This window comes from Ranitomeya variabilis, chromosome 5 (assembly GCF_051348905.1).
Source record: "Ranitomeya variabilis isolate aRanVar5 chromosome 5, aRanVar5.hap1, whole genome shotgun sequence".
NCBI classification, from domain to species: domain Eukaryota; kingdom Metazoa; phylum Chordata; class Amphibia; order Anura; family Dendrobatidae; genus Ranitomeya; species Ranitomeya variabilis.
Window position 1 is genome coordinate 190,574,859 of NC_135236.1, and position 15,932 is coordinate 190,590,790.

Consider the following 15,932-nt stretch of genomic DNA (forward strand, 5'->3'; position numbering starts at 1 on the left):
TAAGTTCTTGTGGTCAGTGTAAATAATTACTGGATGAACCACTCCTTCAAGTAGAAAGCCCCACTCTTCCAAAGCCAATTTAATTGAGTAGTTGTGTTCAGGAGCCCAGAAGGTTTTGGAAAAGAAGGTCACCATACGTCTGGTAGAGGACTTTTGAGTAAGAATGGCACTGGCCCCAGAGACAGAAGCATCCACTTCCAAGAGGAATTGCTTATTACTGTTAGTACTGTGCAGCACTGTAGCTGAAGAGGCCTGTCTTAGGGAGGCAAAGTCGCTTTCAGCCTTCAGAATCCAGACCCTAAGATTAGTACTAGAGATGGACGGACACCTGGATGTTCGGGTCTGGCCGGTTTGGCCAGTTTAAAAAAGTTTGGGTTTGGATACCAGAACAGTCCCCAGACCCGAAGCCCTTACCCTATTCACTTGTATGGGGGCCTGAACATCCAGTGTTTGCCACACTGTTATGTGCATGACATTGCCGGTCAGACAGCCGCAGTTCCCACGCTGTCAAAAGACAGAGTGAGGGTGCAGCTGTGATCAGAGGTATAAAGTTTACCTCCGGTCACTGGTATCAGCTGATGGGACTACTGCTCCCATCAGCCGATGCTTGCTGCCACTAATAACAGTGAGAGCAGGTGGCGGCTGATGGGAGCATTCATCATCCGGCGTCCGCATTGTAAATAAACAATTAGAAAAAAAAACGGCTTGGGTTCCCCTGTATTTTTGATAATCAGCTATGCAGAACTCACAGTTGGGAGCTGCAATTCTCAGCTGTCAACTTCAGCAAGACTGGTTATCAAGAATAGAAGGGTGCCCACACTGATTTTGTTAATAATTGAAATAAATAATTTAAAAAAAACCAACATGGGGTCCCCCCATTTTTGACAATCAGCCTTGCTAAAGCAGACAGCCCACAGTCGCTGAGAAAAGGCACATCTATTAGATGTGCCAATTGTAGCTCTTTGCCTGGCTCTTCCCACTTGTCCTATAGCGTTGGCAAGTGGGGTTCATATTTGTGGGGTTGATTTCACCGTTGTATTGTCTGATGACATCAAGCCCACGGCTTAGTAATGGAGAGACCTCTTTAAGATACCTATCCATTACTAATCCTATAGTTATATGCAGGTACAGACTGGGGCCGAAATTCAGCCCTGGCATTTGAAATCACACAGGCCCATGTTGTCTCCATCCCCAAGCACTAGATGGGATACATTACTAATATTTCCCTGGATGGAGGAAAGCAATATTTACTGCAAGACCAATATTTCTAATTATACCCGTGGCCTGCTGGGGTAAGTAATGCAGTCAGCAACTTTGTGCTCCATCACAACTCTTAACAGTATGGGTATCTTGAGAACTCCGATTCTGTTAATAACATTGCAGCAGGGGCGTAACTACCGCGGTCGCAGCGGTCGCAGTTGCGACGGGGCCCAGACTACTTAGGGGCCCCATGGACAGTAGTGAAGCCGGAGAATGAAATGACCCATGATTGCACCATTTGTGAGTGACCCGCGGCAGGGAGCCGTCACCGCTCTCTAATTATACTTACCTACTCCCGGCGCGGTCCCTGGAAGTCCCTACTTCTTCCAGCGCTGCAGATTCTTCCTGCACTGAGCGGTCACATGGTCCCGCTCATTACAGAAATGAATATGCGGCTCCACCTCCCATAGAGGTGGAGCCTCATATTCATTTCTGTAATGAACGGGACCATGTGACCGCACAATACAGGAAGAAGATGCAGCGGTGGAAGAAGCAGGGACGCAGCGCCAGGAGCAGCCTGCAGGTGACTGGTGGTGAGTATACAGCGCTGCACAGCGCTGGGCGATATTTACCTCTCCTCGTTCCGGTGCGGCTCTGTCATCAGCGTCCTCTGGCAGTGACGTTCAGGTTAGAGCGCGCGGTGACGTAGTCAGTGCGCGCCCTCTGCTGAACGTCAGTGCCGAAGACGGAGCCGCACGAGGAGCAGCCAGGTAAATATTGATAGTGCCGGGGGTCCTGAGCGAAGAGAGAGAGGTGAGGTGAGTATGTGATTTATTTTTTTTATGGCAGCAAAAGCAAAAGGGGCAAGTCGCAAGTGGCTATACGGAGCATCTTATGGGGCCATAACACTTGTGCAGCGCCAGCACTATAAGGGGCATTGACTGTGCGGAGCATCTTATGGGGCCATAACTCTTGTGCAGCACTATAAGGGGCAGTGTCTGTGCGGAGCATCTTATGGGGCCATAACACTTGTGCAGCACTATAAGGGGCATTGACTGTGCGGAGCATCTTATGGGGCCATAACTCTTGTGCAGCACTATAAGGGGCAGTGGCTGTGCGGAGCATCTTATGGGGCCATAACTCTTGTGCAGTACTATGCAGTGGCTGTGCGGGCTGTGCTCTATATACCCCTGTGCGGGCTGTGCTGTATATACCCCTGTGCGGGCTGTGCTGTATATATCCCTGTGCGGGCTGTGCTGTATATATCCCTGTGCGGGCTGTGCTGTATATATCCCTGTGCGGGCTGTGCTGTATATATCCCTGTGCGGGCTGTGCTGTATATACCCCTGTGCGGGCTGTGCTGTATATATCCCTGTGCGGGCTGTGCTGTATATATCCCTGTGCGGGCTGTGCTGTATATATCCCTGTGCGGGCTGTGCTGTATATACCCCTGTGCGGGCTGTGCTGTATATACCCCTGTGCGGGCTCTGCTGTATATACCCCTGTGCGGGCTGTGCTCTATATACCCCTGTGCGGGCTGTGCTCTATATACCCCTGTGCGGGCTGTGCTCTATATATCCCTGTGCGGGCTGTGCTCTATATACCACTGTGTTGGCTGTGCTCTATATACCCCTGTGCGGGCTGTGCTGGATATACCACTGTGCGGGCTGTGCTGGATATATCCCTCTGCGGGCTGTGCTGGATATACCACTGTGCGGGCTGTGCTGGATATACCCCTGTGCGGGCTGTGCTGGATATACCCCTGTGCGGGCTGTGCTGTATACAGTATATCCCTGTGCGGGCTGTGCTGTATATATCCCTGTGCGGGCTGTGCTGGATATACCCCTGTGCGGGCTGTGCTGGATATACCACTGTGCGGGCTGTGCTGCTGGATATATCCCTCTGCGGGCTGTGCTGGATATACCCCTGTGCGGGCTGTGCTGGATATACCCCTGTGCGGGCTGTGCTCTATATACCCCTGTGCGGGCTGTGCTCTATATACCCCTGTGCGGGCTGTGCTCTATATATCCCTGTGCGGGCTGTGCTCTATATACCACTGTGTTGGCTGTGCTCTATATACCCCTGTGCGGGCTGTGCTGGATATACCACTGTGCGGGCTGTGCTGGATATATCCCTCTGCGGGCTGTGCTGGATATACCCCTGTGCGGGCTGTGCTGGATATACCCCTGTGCGGGCTGTGCTGTATATATCCCTGTGCGGGCTGTGCTGTATATATCCCTGTGCGGGCTGTGCTGGATATACCCCTGTGCGGGCTGTGCTGGATATACCACTGTGCGGGCTGTGCTGGATATATCCCTCTGCGGGCTGTGCTGGATATACCCCTGTGCGGGCTGTGCTGGATATACCCCTGTGCGGGCTGTGCTGGATATACCCCTGTGCGGGCTGTGCTGGATATACCCCTGTGTGGGCTGTGCTCTATATATCCCTGTGCGGGCTGTGCTGGATATACCACTGTGTTGGCTGTGCTCTATATACCCCTGTGCGGGCTGTGCTGGATATACCACTGTGCGGGCTGTGCTGGATATACCACTGTGTGGGCTGTGCTGGCACCCAACACCATGTTGCAGTGCAGGAGATTCCTGCAACAGTCCGAGGCGTATCTAGGGGAAGGTGGGGGGGGGGCCCCATTTGGAAGTTCGCACCGGGGCCCATGACTTTGTAGTTACGCCACTGCATTGCAGACAAGGCAGCCCACAACCAGACAGGCCCTTCTGGCATTTGCCAGAATTGCCAAATGGCCAGTCCGGGCCTTGTTATATGGTAAATAAAGACAGCCAGAATAAAGTTCTTTATTTGAAATAAAACAAAACATACTTTTCCATTTTTATTTTAAAATGACAAGCACAGTTATACTCACCTAACGCCCATTCTACTTAAGCCCTCGTCTTTTGTAATACAACAAAAATAAAAAACAACAAAACAACAATATCCCTCACCTGTCAGTCGTTCTGTCCAATGCCATAATCCATGTTTGGGGGATAAACAGTTTTCAACCTGAACAGTTCCAAGATGTGACCATCCAGGCTGAGTACCACTGGTGAATGAGCTGCAGCGAGCGCAGCGTCAGTGACTAGTGATGATGTCATCGAGGTTACTGCAGAGCACGAAGGCTGCGTTCCCATCAGCTGCCGCCGGCTCTCGCTGTTATTAGTGGCAGCAAGCGTTGGCCGATGGGAGCAGTAGTCCCGTCAGCTGACACCGGTGAACTTTATACAGTACCTCCTATCACAGCTGGCACTCATGCAGCCTCTTGACAGTGTGGGAACCGTGGCTGTCTGACTGGCGGTGATGATTTTACCGCCTATCAGAAGCAATGTTTGCCGCACTGTCATGCACATGACAGCGTGACATATCCCCGGTGTTCAGGGGGCCAAACCCAAACAGTAACATGGACTTCCTGGTGAAGTCTGTGTTCGGTGTCCATGCCCAAACAGTAGGTGTTCGGTACGGATGCCAAACTTTACTCTTCGGGTTCGTCCATCTCTAATTGGGATGGTTCAAGAGGACAGATGTGGCATGAACTCGTGGTAGTAATTAGCGATTGCTTTCAGGCCATCAGGATGGGCCACTTCAGAACAGCAGACAGCTTCTCTGGATCCATCCTTAGTCCGGTCTCTGAAATAATCTATCATCGGAAGGAAAGAGAGGTTTTCTCGAAGACACACTTCTCAAACTTGGTGTACAAATAGTTCTCCTTCAACCTGTGCAGGACCTGGCAAAGTTCCCTCCTGTGTGTGGGCAAATCGAGGGATAACACCAATATGTTGCCCAAGAAAACCACCACACATGAGCAGAGGAGGTCCAGGAAAATAATGTTCACCAGTTCTTGGAAGACCACTGGGGCACTGCAGAGCCCAAACGGCATTATGTGATACTCATAATGCCCATCTGGGGTGTTAAAAGCAGTAGTCCATTTGTCCCCCTGGTGTATACGGATCAGGTTATATGACCTCCACAGATTAAGCTTAATAAAGACTCTGGAACCTCTGAGACGATCAAACAACTCTGAGATGAGGAGCAGAGGATACTTATTTTTCATCGTTATCTGGTTGAGGCCCCTATAATTAATGCAGGGGCGAAGTGAGCGGTCCTTCTCAACAAAGAAGAAATCTTCTCCAGTCAGGGATGATGACTTCTGGATAAATCCCCTAGCTAGATTCTTCTTTATATATTCAGACATGACTCAGGTCTCTACTTGGGACAGAGGGTAAATACGGCCTCGAGGGAGGGAAGAACCACAGAGAAGGGAAGTAATAACTAATAATAATAATATAGGAACTAATTTTTAATAGTAATTTAATAGGGAAATTAAGGGCAGTCGTACGGCCTGTGTGGAGGTAATGTTTCATCCTTCTTCTTCTTACAGAAGACATCCGTGTAAGTCCAATAAACTGGAGTCAAGCCAGGTAAACTCAATGGAGTAGCCGGAAGTCGAGCAGGACAGTTAGGGACAAGACATTTCTCATGACAGGACTGACACAAATGGAGTACCTCTCTGGATCTCCAATCCAAGACATGCTTGTGCACTTGTAATCATGGCAGGCCCAGGAGCAGAGGATGGGATAAAAGGATATCTTCTCTGAGTGGAACATTTCTTCCTAAAGTTGAACTGGCTTGGAAACAAAAAAGAATGGCTTCAGATAGGTCTCCCATTCACGGATGATACCACTAAAGGACTCTGACGACGTTGGATAGGGATCGGATACTGGTCCACCATGGCTTGTTTTATGAAACTTCCTGCTGAACCAGAGTCAAGATAGGCTGATTCAATGAACGGGTGTTGCCAAAGGAAGTTGACTGAGTCAGTGAGGTAGAGATGTAGCTCTCACTGAGGGTAGCCTCTCCAACTGAACCTAGGTTTTGGAGTTTCCCGGCGTCTCAGGTCAGGAGCAAATTAAATGTTCGGGACTACCGCAGTAGAAGCACATACCCTCGGAACAACGGACCTCCTGACAATACTTAGCAAGCTGCACACGGTCAACTTGCATAGTTTTGGAGGGGGAGTGTTAAAGCTGAGGTCAGTGGCATGATCGGCCTCTGGAAGGTGGGAGCCAGGCGCATAGATTTTTTTTCTCTTGGATCACCTCCCTGGAGCGCTCCTGAAACCTGAGGTCGAACATCTCAACTGGCCAGTTTGTCCTTAATTCTCCCAGATGGCAACTACCAGCGCCTTGTTATTTCAGATGAGTTTGGAGGACCGAATACGTAAATGGACAGTGTACTGGCCCACAGTGAGATTTCTCTGGCGCAGTCTGAGAAGGGAAGATGCTGCGGAACAAACATGGCCAGGCTCATCAAAGACTCTGCAGAAAGCCTCTAGGAATGTCTGGAGGTTGGCAATAAGGGGATCCCTTCTCTCCCATAGGAGTTGAGCCAGGCGAGAGTCTACTAGGTGGGACATGATAAATGCCACTTTGGCCCAGTGAGATGAGAACTGATGTGCCAATAAGTGCACTGATTGAGGAAACCACAGCATTGTGTAGGATTGCTGTCAAATTGTGGTGGAGCTGACAGATGGGATCCAAACTGGAACATAATAGTAGACTGGTCACAGCAGAGGTTGCCACAGCTTGGACAGGAGCAGATGAGGCCAAAGACGTTAGGTTGTGCTCACTGTCCGCAGATAGGACGTGATGGTCTTTCTGACAGGAAACCTCCTGTTACAGCTGAGAGACTGGGTGTGAGTATGTGCCCTAAGTGAGGTGTCCGAGGATCTGCCCCCGAGACCACAGCACCAGGAGGAAGCGTGGGACAAGGGCCGAGGTGATTAATCGGCGTACCTGCCGAGGAAGAAGAGTATGGGAATTGAGCAGGGACACCGGCCTACATTGTGATGAGCTTTGTGGGTAAGAATGATAAGTTTGTATTGTATTCTTTAGTAAAGGGGTGGGCGATTCATTTTACCTAGAGGCCACATGAGAGACCGTGACTTTTGTGGAACCAATAGTCTAAAATTAATTCTGCTCAATATTAATTTTAATGCATTAATTCTAATAACTTTACATTAATATTAATTGTATGACTTAATATTGAGCAGAATTAATTATGCTGACATCCCCCTATATACCGTATATACTCAAGTATAAACCGACCCGAGTATAAGCCAAGGCACCTAATTTTGCCATGGAAAACTGGGTAAGCTTATTGACTTGAGTATAAACCGGGTATGCATTGTCCCTTCATCCCTGTCCAGCTATGCGTGGCTTCCCCCGTCACTGTCCTGCTATGCGTGGCTTCCCCCGTCACTGTCCTGGTATGCCTGGCTCCACCCATCCCATCATTGCATGCATGGTTCCCCCGGTCTTTGTCGTTGTATGCATGTCTCCCCCTGTCCCGTTGTTGTATGCGTGGCTCACTCCTGTCCTGGTATGCATGCTTCCTATTACAAAAAAAAAATCCTACTTACCCTCTTCCTCCATGCCATCACAGGGTCTCGTTCCGGCTTCCAGCAGCTCTTCCTATGCTGAGGAATCACGTGGCACCGCTCATTAAGGTAATATATATGCGCTCCACGCCTATGGAAGTGGAGCCGTGTGCATATTCATTACCTTAATGAGCGGTGCCACGTGATCGCTCAGCACAGGAAGAGCTGCCGGCGCTAGGACCAACGATATGATGCGACGGCGTGGAGGAGGGTGAGTATGATGTCTTCTGGAAGCCAACGACTGCAGCTACACAGCAGCTGCACAGTTACAGCCACAGCCGCCGGCTCCTGCTGGTGCTCCGCCGCTCCCCTCCCCCGCCGGCTTTCTGGACAATGACTCATGTATAAGCCGAGGGGTGCATTTTCAGCACAAAAAAAGTGCTGAAAAACTCGGCTTTTACACGAGTATATATGGTACCTTATGAGCCCACACACAGCCTCCCTATATACCGTATGAGCCCACACACAACCCGGTGGGAATGGCACGATGCTGCCCGTGGGTCACTCTTTCAGCCCCTGGTCTGTGTTTGTCCAGGTCTTCTCTAGGGCATGAGCATTCGGTGAGGTGACTGTCACAGGATGGATGAATTCATGTAGCAGCTGGGCAAGTATAATAATCTGTGTGTTGCATTCTGGATAGATTGGAGAGGGGAGAGTTTAGTGAGATGAATAAAAGTAATAAAAGGGCGGATTGTGGAGATGTTTTTGAGGCAAAGGAGACAAAAGCATGACACTGAATTAAAAATCAAATTAGACATGTTGCCTTGTAGCTATGGTCCTATCACGTATAGAAATATCAAATTTAGGCAGGTTAGTAGGGTGTAAAAACACAAGAAATTCATTTTTTAAAAGACTAATTTTCAAATAGAGGTAATAATGGTGACGGGGTCCAGTGCTAACCACAGAGCCATAGTCCTACAAAATATTGCTTTGACTTAATAAACTTTAATAATTTATGCAATTCAAATAGATCATTTTATGTTTTTTTCAAAATTCCAGTAGCAAAATGGAAATAATAATTCCTTTTTCTTATGGATCATAAAATACATTTGTGGTGGACAAGTAATTACAAATTACCTAGATTTGTTGAGCTTTTTTAAAAAAAAAATTCTAAAACTGAGAATTCTATTCCATCTCAAGAACACACGTTTGCATAACAAAACTTTGTCTCACTCTTAAGGAAGAAATACACAAAAATATGTGTAAACTGGAAGAGCAGATCACCCAGATGGAGAATTTTGCAGGACACCTTGAGGAGATGTATACCACAATAGAGGTGAGTTATTTGGAGTGTATTTTTGTTTAGCTATTTACTAAATAATTAGTTATGTTGTAAGTACAGTGATAAATATCTGATATTTTATGGTATCCAGGAGAATTCGGGGAGACAGGACCAGAATCTTGAGTTGCATTGCACAGAAGTGATAGATACTATTGCATCTAAACTTGAAGACAAAATGCAAGCTCTTGGAGAAGAGAAGAGACTTAAACTGGAATCCTTATTTGAGCAATTAGTTGACTGCGGGAAAAGTCTTGACACTTCGAAAGATTTAATGGAGACTATACAGCAGTTATTCAAGCAGAATGACAAAGTGGAATTTGTGAAGGTATAAAAGCTCCTAAAGGTCTCAATTTAGTAATGAAATATATGTACATACTAATAGCATGCCAACAACATAAATATATTTGTAAATAGACAAAATTCTTGGTGTGAATGATTGACACTCAGGTTCAGGAGGTTTGAAATATTTGTTCTTTTAGGGCAGATTGTTTCATGCATTATGGCTGTACCTATACCCCTTCCCTTCATCCTCTCCCTTCCCTCAGTTGAACATGATTAAAACATTATTTTTTCAACCATATATAACTATGCCCATGTCAGCAGTGATAATTTATAAAGATTTAATTGATATTTGGTAAGCCGTGTATAGTTTTATGTGGTAGATAATTAATTCCTTTATTTTTACAAAATTTTCCTACATTTTTAAAGTAGTTCACAAGTCAATGTTGCTACTGCAGTAAAAGTGTTTTTTTTGTCACATGAAATGTATCATTTATCCAAGAGATAGGTGATAAATATCTGATCATAGGAGGCCCCAACAAATCCCCAAAATAGGGGTCACGATTGACAGTAGTAATTCACTTCAGTTGGGGTTGAATGGACTGGTTTGGTTGCACATGACCACCTCCTTTCCATTTAGTTACAACAGGAATGATGGATGTAGAGCAAGACTTACTTGTTAATGTATACTGTCCTCATATATAGGAATATTCCACAATGCCAATTTCTGAATTTAAACTTTATTAAACTTTTCAACATACAGTACTGGTCAAAAGTTTGGACACACCAGTTCATACAGTTGTTTTCCTTGTTATTAGAATGTGCAATTTGTTAATTTAGACTGAAGACAGAAAAATGACGAGGAGACACATGGAAACAAGGAGTACAGAAGCAAGGGTCAAACAAACCAAAATGCATTACATCTTAGATTACTCAAAGTATCCCTCTTTTACACAACTTTGACATTCCCTCAATCAGTTTCCTCAGATAGACACCTGAAATGGCTTCCAGTGAACATGTTTGCCTTATCAACAGATCATTTGTTATCACCAGCCTTAAGAAATTGTTTGTGATCATCAGGTGTATTTGGCAGAGGCTGCTCAGTACATATATCCTTACAACACTGATCCCAATTCATCAACGAGTCTAAGCCAAAATACGGCAAAACCCACTCAAATAAGTAAGGAGAAACAACAGTCCATTAATTTAAAGGGGTTGTTCAGTCCAAATCTGTGGACTTATGAATCCCCCAGTCCAGGAATTGTGTGCTGCAGGGGGTCGCCAGTTTCTGGGCTGAGACCGGTGGGTAAGTATGAGTTATACACTGGACGGACTCTAGCCGGGAGGATGTATAATGCATACACACCATCCGGAGCCAGCTCAGAAACCGGTGAGTACCCGCAGTGCACAGTGCATGCGTTGAGGGGGTTCATAAGTCTGCAGTGACACAGAGTGACTGCAAACTTATCAATTTGGACCAAACAACCCCTTTAAGACATGAAGGTCAGTGAAACTTGAACATTGCTAGATGACATGGCCACCACAATCACCTAACCTCAGCCTATGTGAGATGTTTTGGAATGAGTTGGATCAGAGTGAAAGCAAAGCAGGCAGCAAGTGTTCTCTCTGGGAACTCCTTCAAAACCTTTGAAAAGTCACCTAATGAAGCTGTGAGCGCCATACTCGTGCATGCCAGGCGCCATCATCCCTATGCACCAGTACCTGGTCTTTTCTTACATTATTGAATTTCCTATTGGCATTCTATGTTGCAAATTTGTGAGACCCTACAGGTATATCTTGATAAAGGCCAGACTTAGGCAGAAACGTCGTTTATTTATCTGAAATTCATTGGGCAACTTTACTTTTTTTGTCAAATAAACGTTATTTTTTGCAACATATTTCTGAGTGCCGAAGTTTAACGATCTATAATATTACCCAGTAGCATATCATGGGGAGACTGAAAGGGCAGTTTAATTGAGTGCTAAAGTCTATTGGGCTGCAAAAAAAATGTCTTCCCAAATCCTCAATATCAAATGGTCAGCACTGGCAAGTGAGGCTTCTTCTTGGAGTGGCACGCTGCCAGATTGAGTTCCCCCTTGCATTGCTTGTGCAGAACGCAGCACTCAAGATGACAAAGCTCTCAGCACAATAAATTAGGCTTTATCATCTCAGTCGCTACCTATGCAGAGCATAGATGATAAACTTATCTTGACTAATACGTTCTGCATAGGCAGCAACTGAGTTCACAGCAGCAAAGCAGCTAATGAATGAAGACAGTAATGAATCATGTTTACGTTATTCAATACTGGCTTCATTCATTTCTAAGAGCTGTTATTACATTTTGCATGTTTTCTAACCCTAGTTGGGCTAGTCTTAGGCTTACGCCTAGGGTTAAGAATAAGACTAGGGATATGGTTATGACATGCATTAGAGTGACAGCTAGGGAAATGGGTAATTTTAGGGCTAGGAAAAGAAAATTGTTTTCAGAAAAAATGTAAAAATATAAAAAGTTGAAAACGTATACAAGTATTATAACAATGTATTACTTGTTATTTTTAAGTTACGGTATGTCTGAATTGAGCAGAAAGCTGAAAAACTAAAGGATTAATGGCCACGCCATGAATACTTAATTTTTATCCTCAAACTTCAGTACATACGCTTGGGAAATTGGGGGTTAAAAACTAGACTGATGGATGGGAGTTAGGAAATAATAACGGTCCACAGGTTATGGGGCGCACAATACTTACATTGCCCTGGGCACTGGCAACCCATTCTACACCACTGCATTAGCAGTGATGTCACTTGCTATATTTTGAATTATTTGCATACTATTTGTACATATAAAGATAGTTTTATTCCGCTTAGTCATTTTGTTTGCTCACTTCCTACAAATCTACAAAGTTTGGCCAAATAAACCTTTTAGATTCATATTGGCTACTAACATTTTTCTTATTTTCTTTTGCAGGCTGCACTTCACACAACCAACAGGTAAAAACAATTATGATTTCTGCACTGTAGAAAACTTTCCAGTAGGACAGTGATTATAAAGGGTCATTTATTTGATCACCATGGGTTATGTTCTACGTCGCATGCTTTACGAGAGTATATAATAGGTTGTTATGTACTTACGGTAAAGAGTGTAATGGAAGCAAGGTGCTTGCTCAGGAATTGGAGCATATTGATAGTTGATATCACAAATACCAATGAGAAGTTTGTGGATTACATATCTTTATGATATGATTATTAGAGGTTAGCCATAACAGTATTTTATGTCGGCCTCCTCTGTTCTTCATCTCAGTATACTCTGGATCCGCACTGTATGCTGTATGCACTTTACATCTTGCCCATAAGACTGTCCTCTAGTATTGAAAATCGGCGGCTTCCAGGAGGAATAATGTTTTTGTGATGCTAGTCACAACCCACGGCCAGGCCGTGAATCAGCGAAATCAGACGTTCTGGGGACAATACCAAATGAGCACGTGGTAAACCTAGGGAAAAATCCAAAGTTGTAAGTCAGGTCACATGCCAGGGTCAGAATACCAGAGAAATAGCGGATAAGCAAAGGGGCAATAACAAAGGGGTAGTCAGAACACGGTCCAAAGGTCAGCAGCAGAATATCAGATGCAAAAGGGGCAAAGACAAACAGGCAGTCTGAACATGGTCTACAGGTCAGCAGAAGAAGATCAGATGCAAAAGGGGCGATAACAAAGGGGTAGTCAGAACACAGTCCAAAGGTCAGCAGCAGAATATCAGATGTAAAGGGGCAATGACAAATGGGTAGTCGGAACAAGGTCCTAAGGTCAGCAGCAGAATATCAGATGCAAAGGGGCAATAACAAACGGGTAGTCGGAACACGGTCCAAAAATCAGCAGCAGAAGAAGATCAGAACGTACAGCACTGGAATCAGGCGACCACACCAGAGAGCACAAGCTTAGAACAAGCTTTTGACTTGTAGTGATCTGAGCCAGACAGCTCACCTAAATAGCAGGGCAATTACCAAGAGCATGGAGCACCTGTGGAAATCTCCAGCACCTTCCAGTCAAATAGGTCAACTGAGCTGTCAATTAAAGCATCGACAGCTCAGCTCGCCCCAGCACAGCTTAGGATAACAGAACTGTCCATTACAGAGTCCCAGACAATCTGAGCAGAGGAATCATGACAGTTTTCTTCTGGGTATCACATTTTTGGTACTGCAGCCGGACCCCTTCATAACGCTATAAACATGTAGATTAAAAAAAAAATGGAAAAAATGGCATGGGCTCCCGTGCAATTTTCTGCGCCAGAGGGGGAAAACCGACGGCCGGGGGCCAATATTAGTAGCCTGGGAATGGGGTAATACCCATGGGCTTCTTCCCAGTCTATGAATATCAGCCCGCAGCTGTCTGAATAGCCTTTACTAGCTATTAAAATAGGGGGACCCCCCAAAAATGACGTGGGGTCCCCCTATATTTTATAGCCATAAAGACTATGCAGACAGCTGCGGGCTGATATTCATAGCCTAGGAAGGGGCCATGGATATTGCCCACCCAGCTACAAATACCAGCCCCTAGCCGCCCCAGAAATGGCACATCTGTAAGATACGCCAATTCTGGCACTTAGCCCCTCTCTTTCCACTTCCATGTAGCGGTGAGATATGGTTGTAATAAGGGGTTAATGTCACCTTTGTATTGTAAGGTGACATTAAGCCCGGTTAGTAGTGGAGAGGTGTCAATAAGACGCCTATCCATTACTAATCCTATAGTAGTGAAAGAGTTAAAAAAACACACATACATAAGAATAAAGTATTTTAACATTCTTAATTAAACCATACTTACAAGCACGCCTAATTCCTGCGACAACCTCGATCGCCTGCAAAAAATATAAAATAATAAATCAACCGTATATTCCCTTTCAGCCGTAGTCCAATTAATAACGAATGTCATGGTTAGGGATGAGCTAGCAAGCTGCAGGGACAGGTAGTGATGGCTACTTGCGGACATGTGCGGCACTTGCGATTTTGCACTTGTGGTGAGACAAAAAAACACTACTAGCAGCGTTTTTTTTCCATTGCTGCAAGTACCGCTTTTGCCGGATTGCAGCAAAACCGCAAGTGCCGCACATGTCATAGGGAATGAATGAGGCCGAACGCAGTGTTGCTGTAAGTGATCTATTACGTGGCAGATGCGGAAAAACTGCCGGATCTGCTGCAAAAGGCTACTTTCACATCAGCGATTTTTTTCCAAAGTCACTGCCGATAGTGTCATACTCACCAAAGGGGGAGGCAGCACTAAAAGTGCATAGGGCAGCAGAAACTCTAAATACTGCTGGAGATTCAATACATTTTCAAACTTTCTTCTAACAACTTTTGAAAGCTTTGAAAGACCTATTACTATTGCTTAAAGGGAATCTGTCATCAGGTTTGTGCTACCTAATCTGAGAGCAGCATGATGTAGGGGCAGAGACCCTAATTCCAGCGATCTGTCATTTACTGGGCTGTTTGCTAGGAAATTATCATTAGGGGACTAGTACACCTGCTTCCATGTAGTCCTCCATATTAATGAACTCTATTTGACCCCACCGTCACCACTGATTTGCAGCTTTCTGCCTATGCACAGTGTACACAGAAAGTTGACAATCAGAGGTGTGGGCGAGTTTATACAGAGAGAACTGCTAGATCCGCAGCAGATATACCGTTGACTTTATGAAAACTGCAGAAGGCAGCCTAGTAAGTGATACACCACTGGAATCAGTGTTTCTTTCCTTACAACATGCTCTCAGATGGGGTAGCAAAAATCAAGTGACAGATTCCTTTTAAAAATCAAGTCACTAGAATACAAAATGAACACTGCATACATTATTAAATAAATGTATTAGACTTGGTAAGACTTATGCACTTACTTTGAAAATTTATTCCAGAATGGCTGTGTAATTATAATGGTACAATTAGCAGTTTATGAGTCCATCTTTAACAGTTTATATGTAATAACAGGGGTGTAACTACAACATGTGCAGGGGTTGCAATCGCACCCAGGCCCTGGAGCCTAGGGGGCCCTAAAAGTTCCTTTGGCCTATAGAAAAAGACTATTGCTATTAAAGATTTAAAATATTTAGGGGCCCCGATGGAGCTTTCGCATCCGGGCCCATGAGTTTCAAGTGACGCCACTGTGTAATAATGTGTGCAGTTTGTATTGTGAGACAGGTGATTGATGGTCTTGAAATCTGTATGCGTACAATTCTGTTTAAAGTTGTGGATTTTTTTTTGCAGATTACACCAATACTTCAATACGGATATCAATTTAAATATTTCAACAAATGCAGATTTTAAAAGCATTACTTTAGACTACTCAGATGTGGATCAGCTTTTGGATTCCATCAATTCTCTCCCAGGTACTTGTACTTCCAGTGTAAGGCACATTGCATACTTCAGTCTCTGTGTTACTCTAATGATGCATAGTATTTTCAGTGATACTTCACATCTAGAGAGACTAACAGACGTAGGACGAAAGCTGTGTGTGCGATAAACTGACCATTGTCATTAATAATAATGAAGCTCATCTATATCAGGGTTTGCCAAACTCCAGTTCTCAGGGCCCCCACATGTCATGTTTTCAGGGTTTCCTTAGTATTTCACAGGTGATGGAATTATTATTAAGGTATTAGGTGAGTCTGTGGCAGTTTCTGTGTAATACTAAGGGAATCCTGAAAACACAATGTGTTGGAGGCCCTGAGGGCTGGAGTTTGGGAAAC

The 15,932-nt window shown here is 45.1% G+C and overlaps 1 protein-coding gene across 3 annotated transcripts in view; it reads left to right on the forward strand.

The window, feature by feature from the left end:
• FSD2 (fibronectin type III and SPRY domain containing 2) overlaps positions 1-15,932 on the forward strand; it is a 60,495-nt gene that overhangs the window by 8,210 nt on the left and 36,353 nt on the right. For all 3 annotated transcript variants that reach the window (XM_077263653.1, XM_077263652.1, XM_077263651.1), the window contains exons 3-6: positions 8,826-8,921; positions 9,019-9,252; positions 12,172-12,194; positions 15,451-15,572. In XM_077263653.1, coding sequence (XP_077119768.1) covers positions 8,826-8,921; positions 9,019-9,252; positions 12,172-12,194; positions 15,451-15,572 — 475 coding nt within the window. The remainder of the gene's footprint in view (positions 1-8,825; positions 8,922-9,018; positions 9,253-12,171; positions 12,195-15,450; positions 15,573-15,932) is intronic.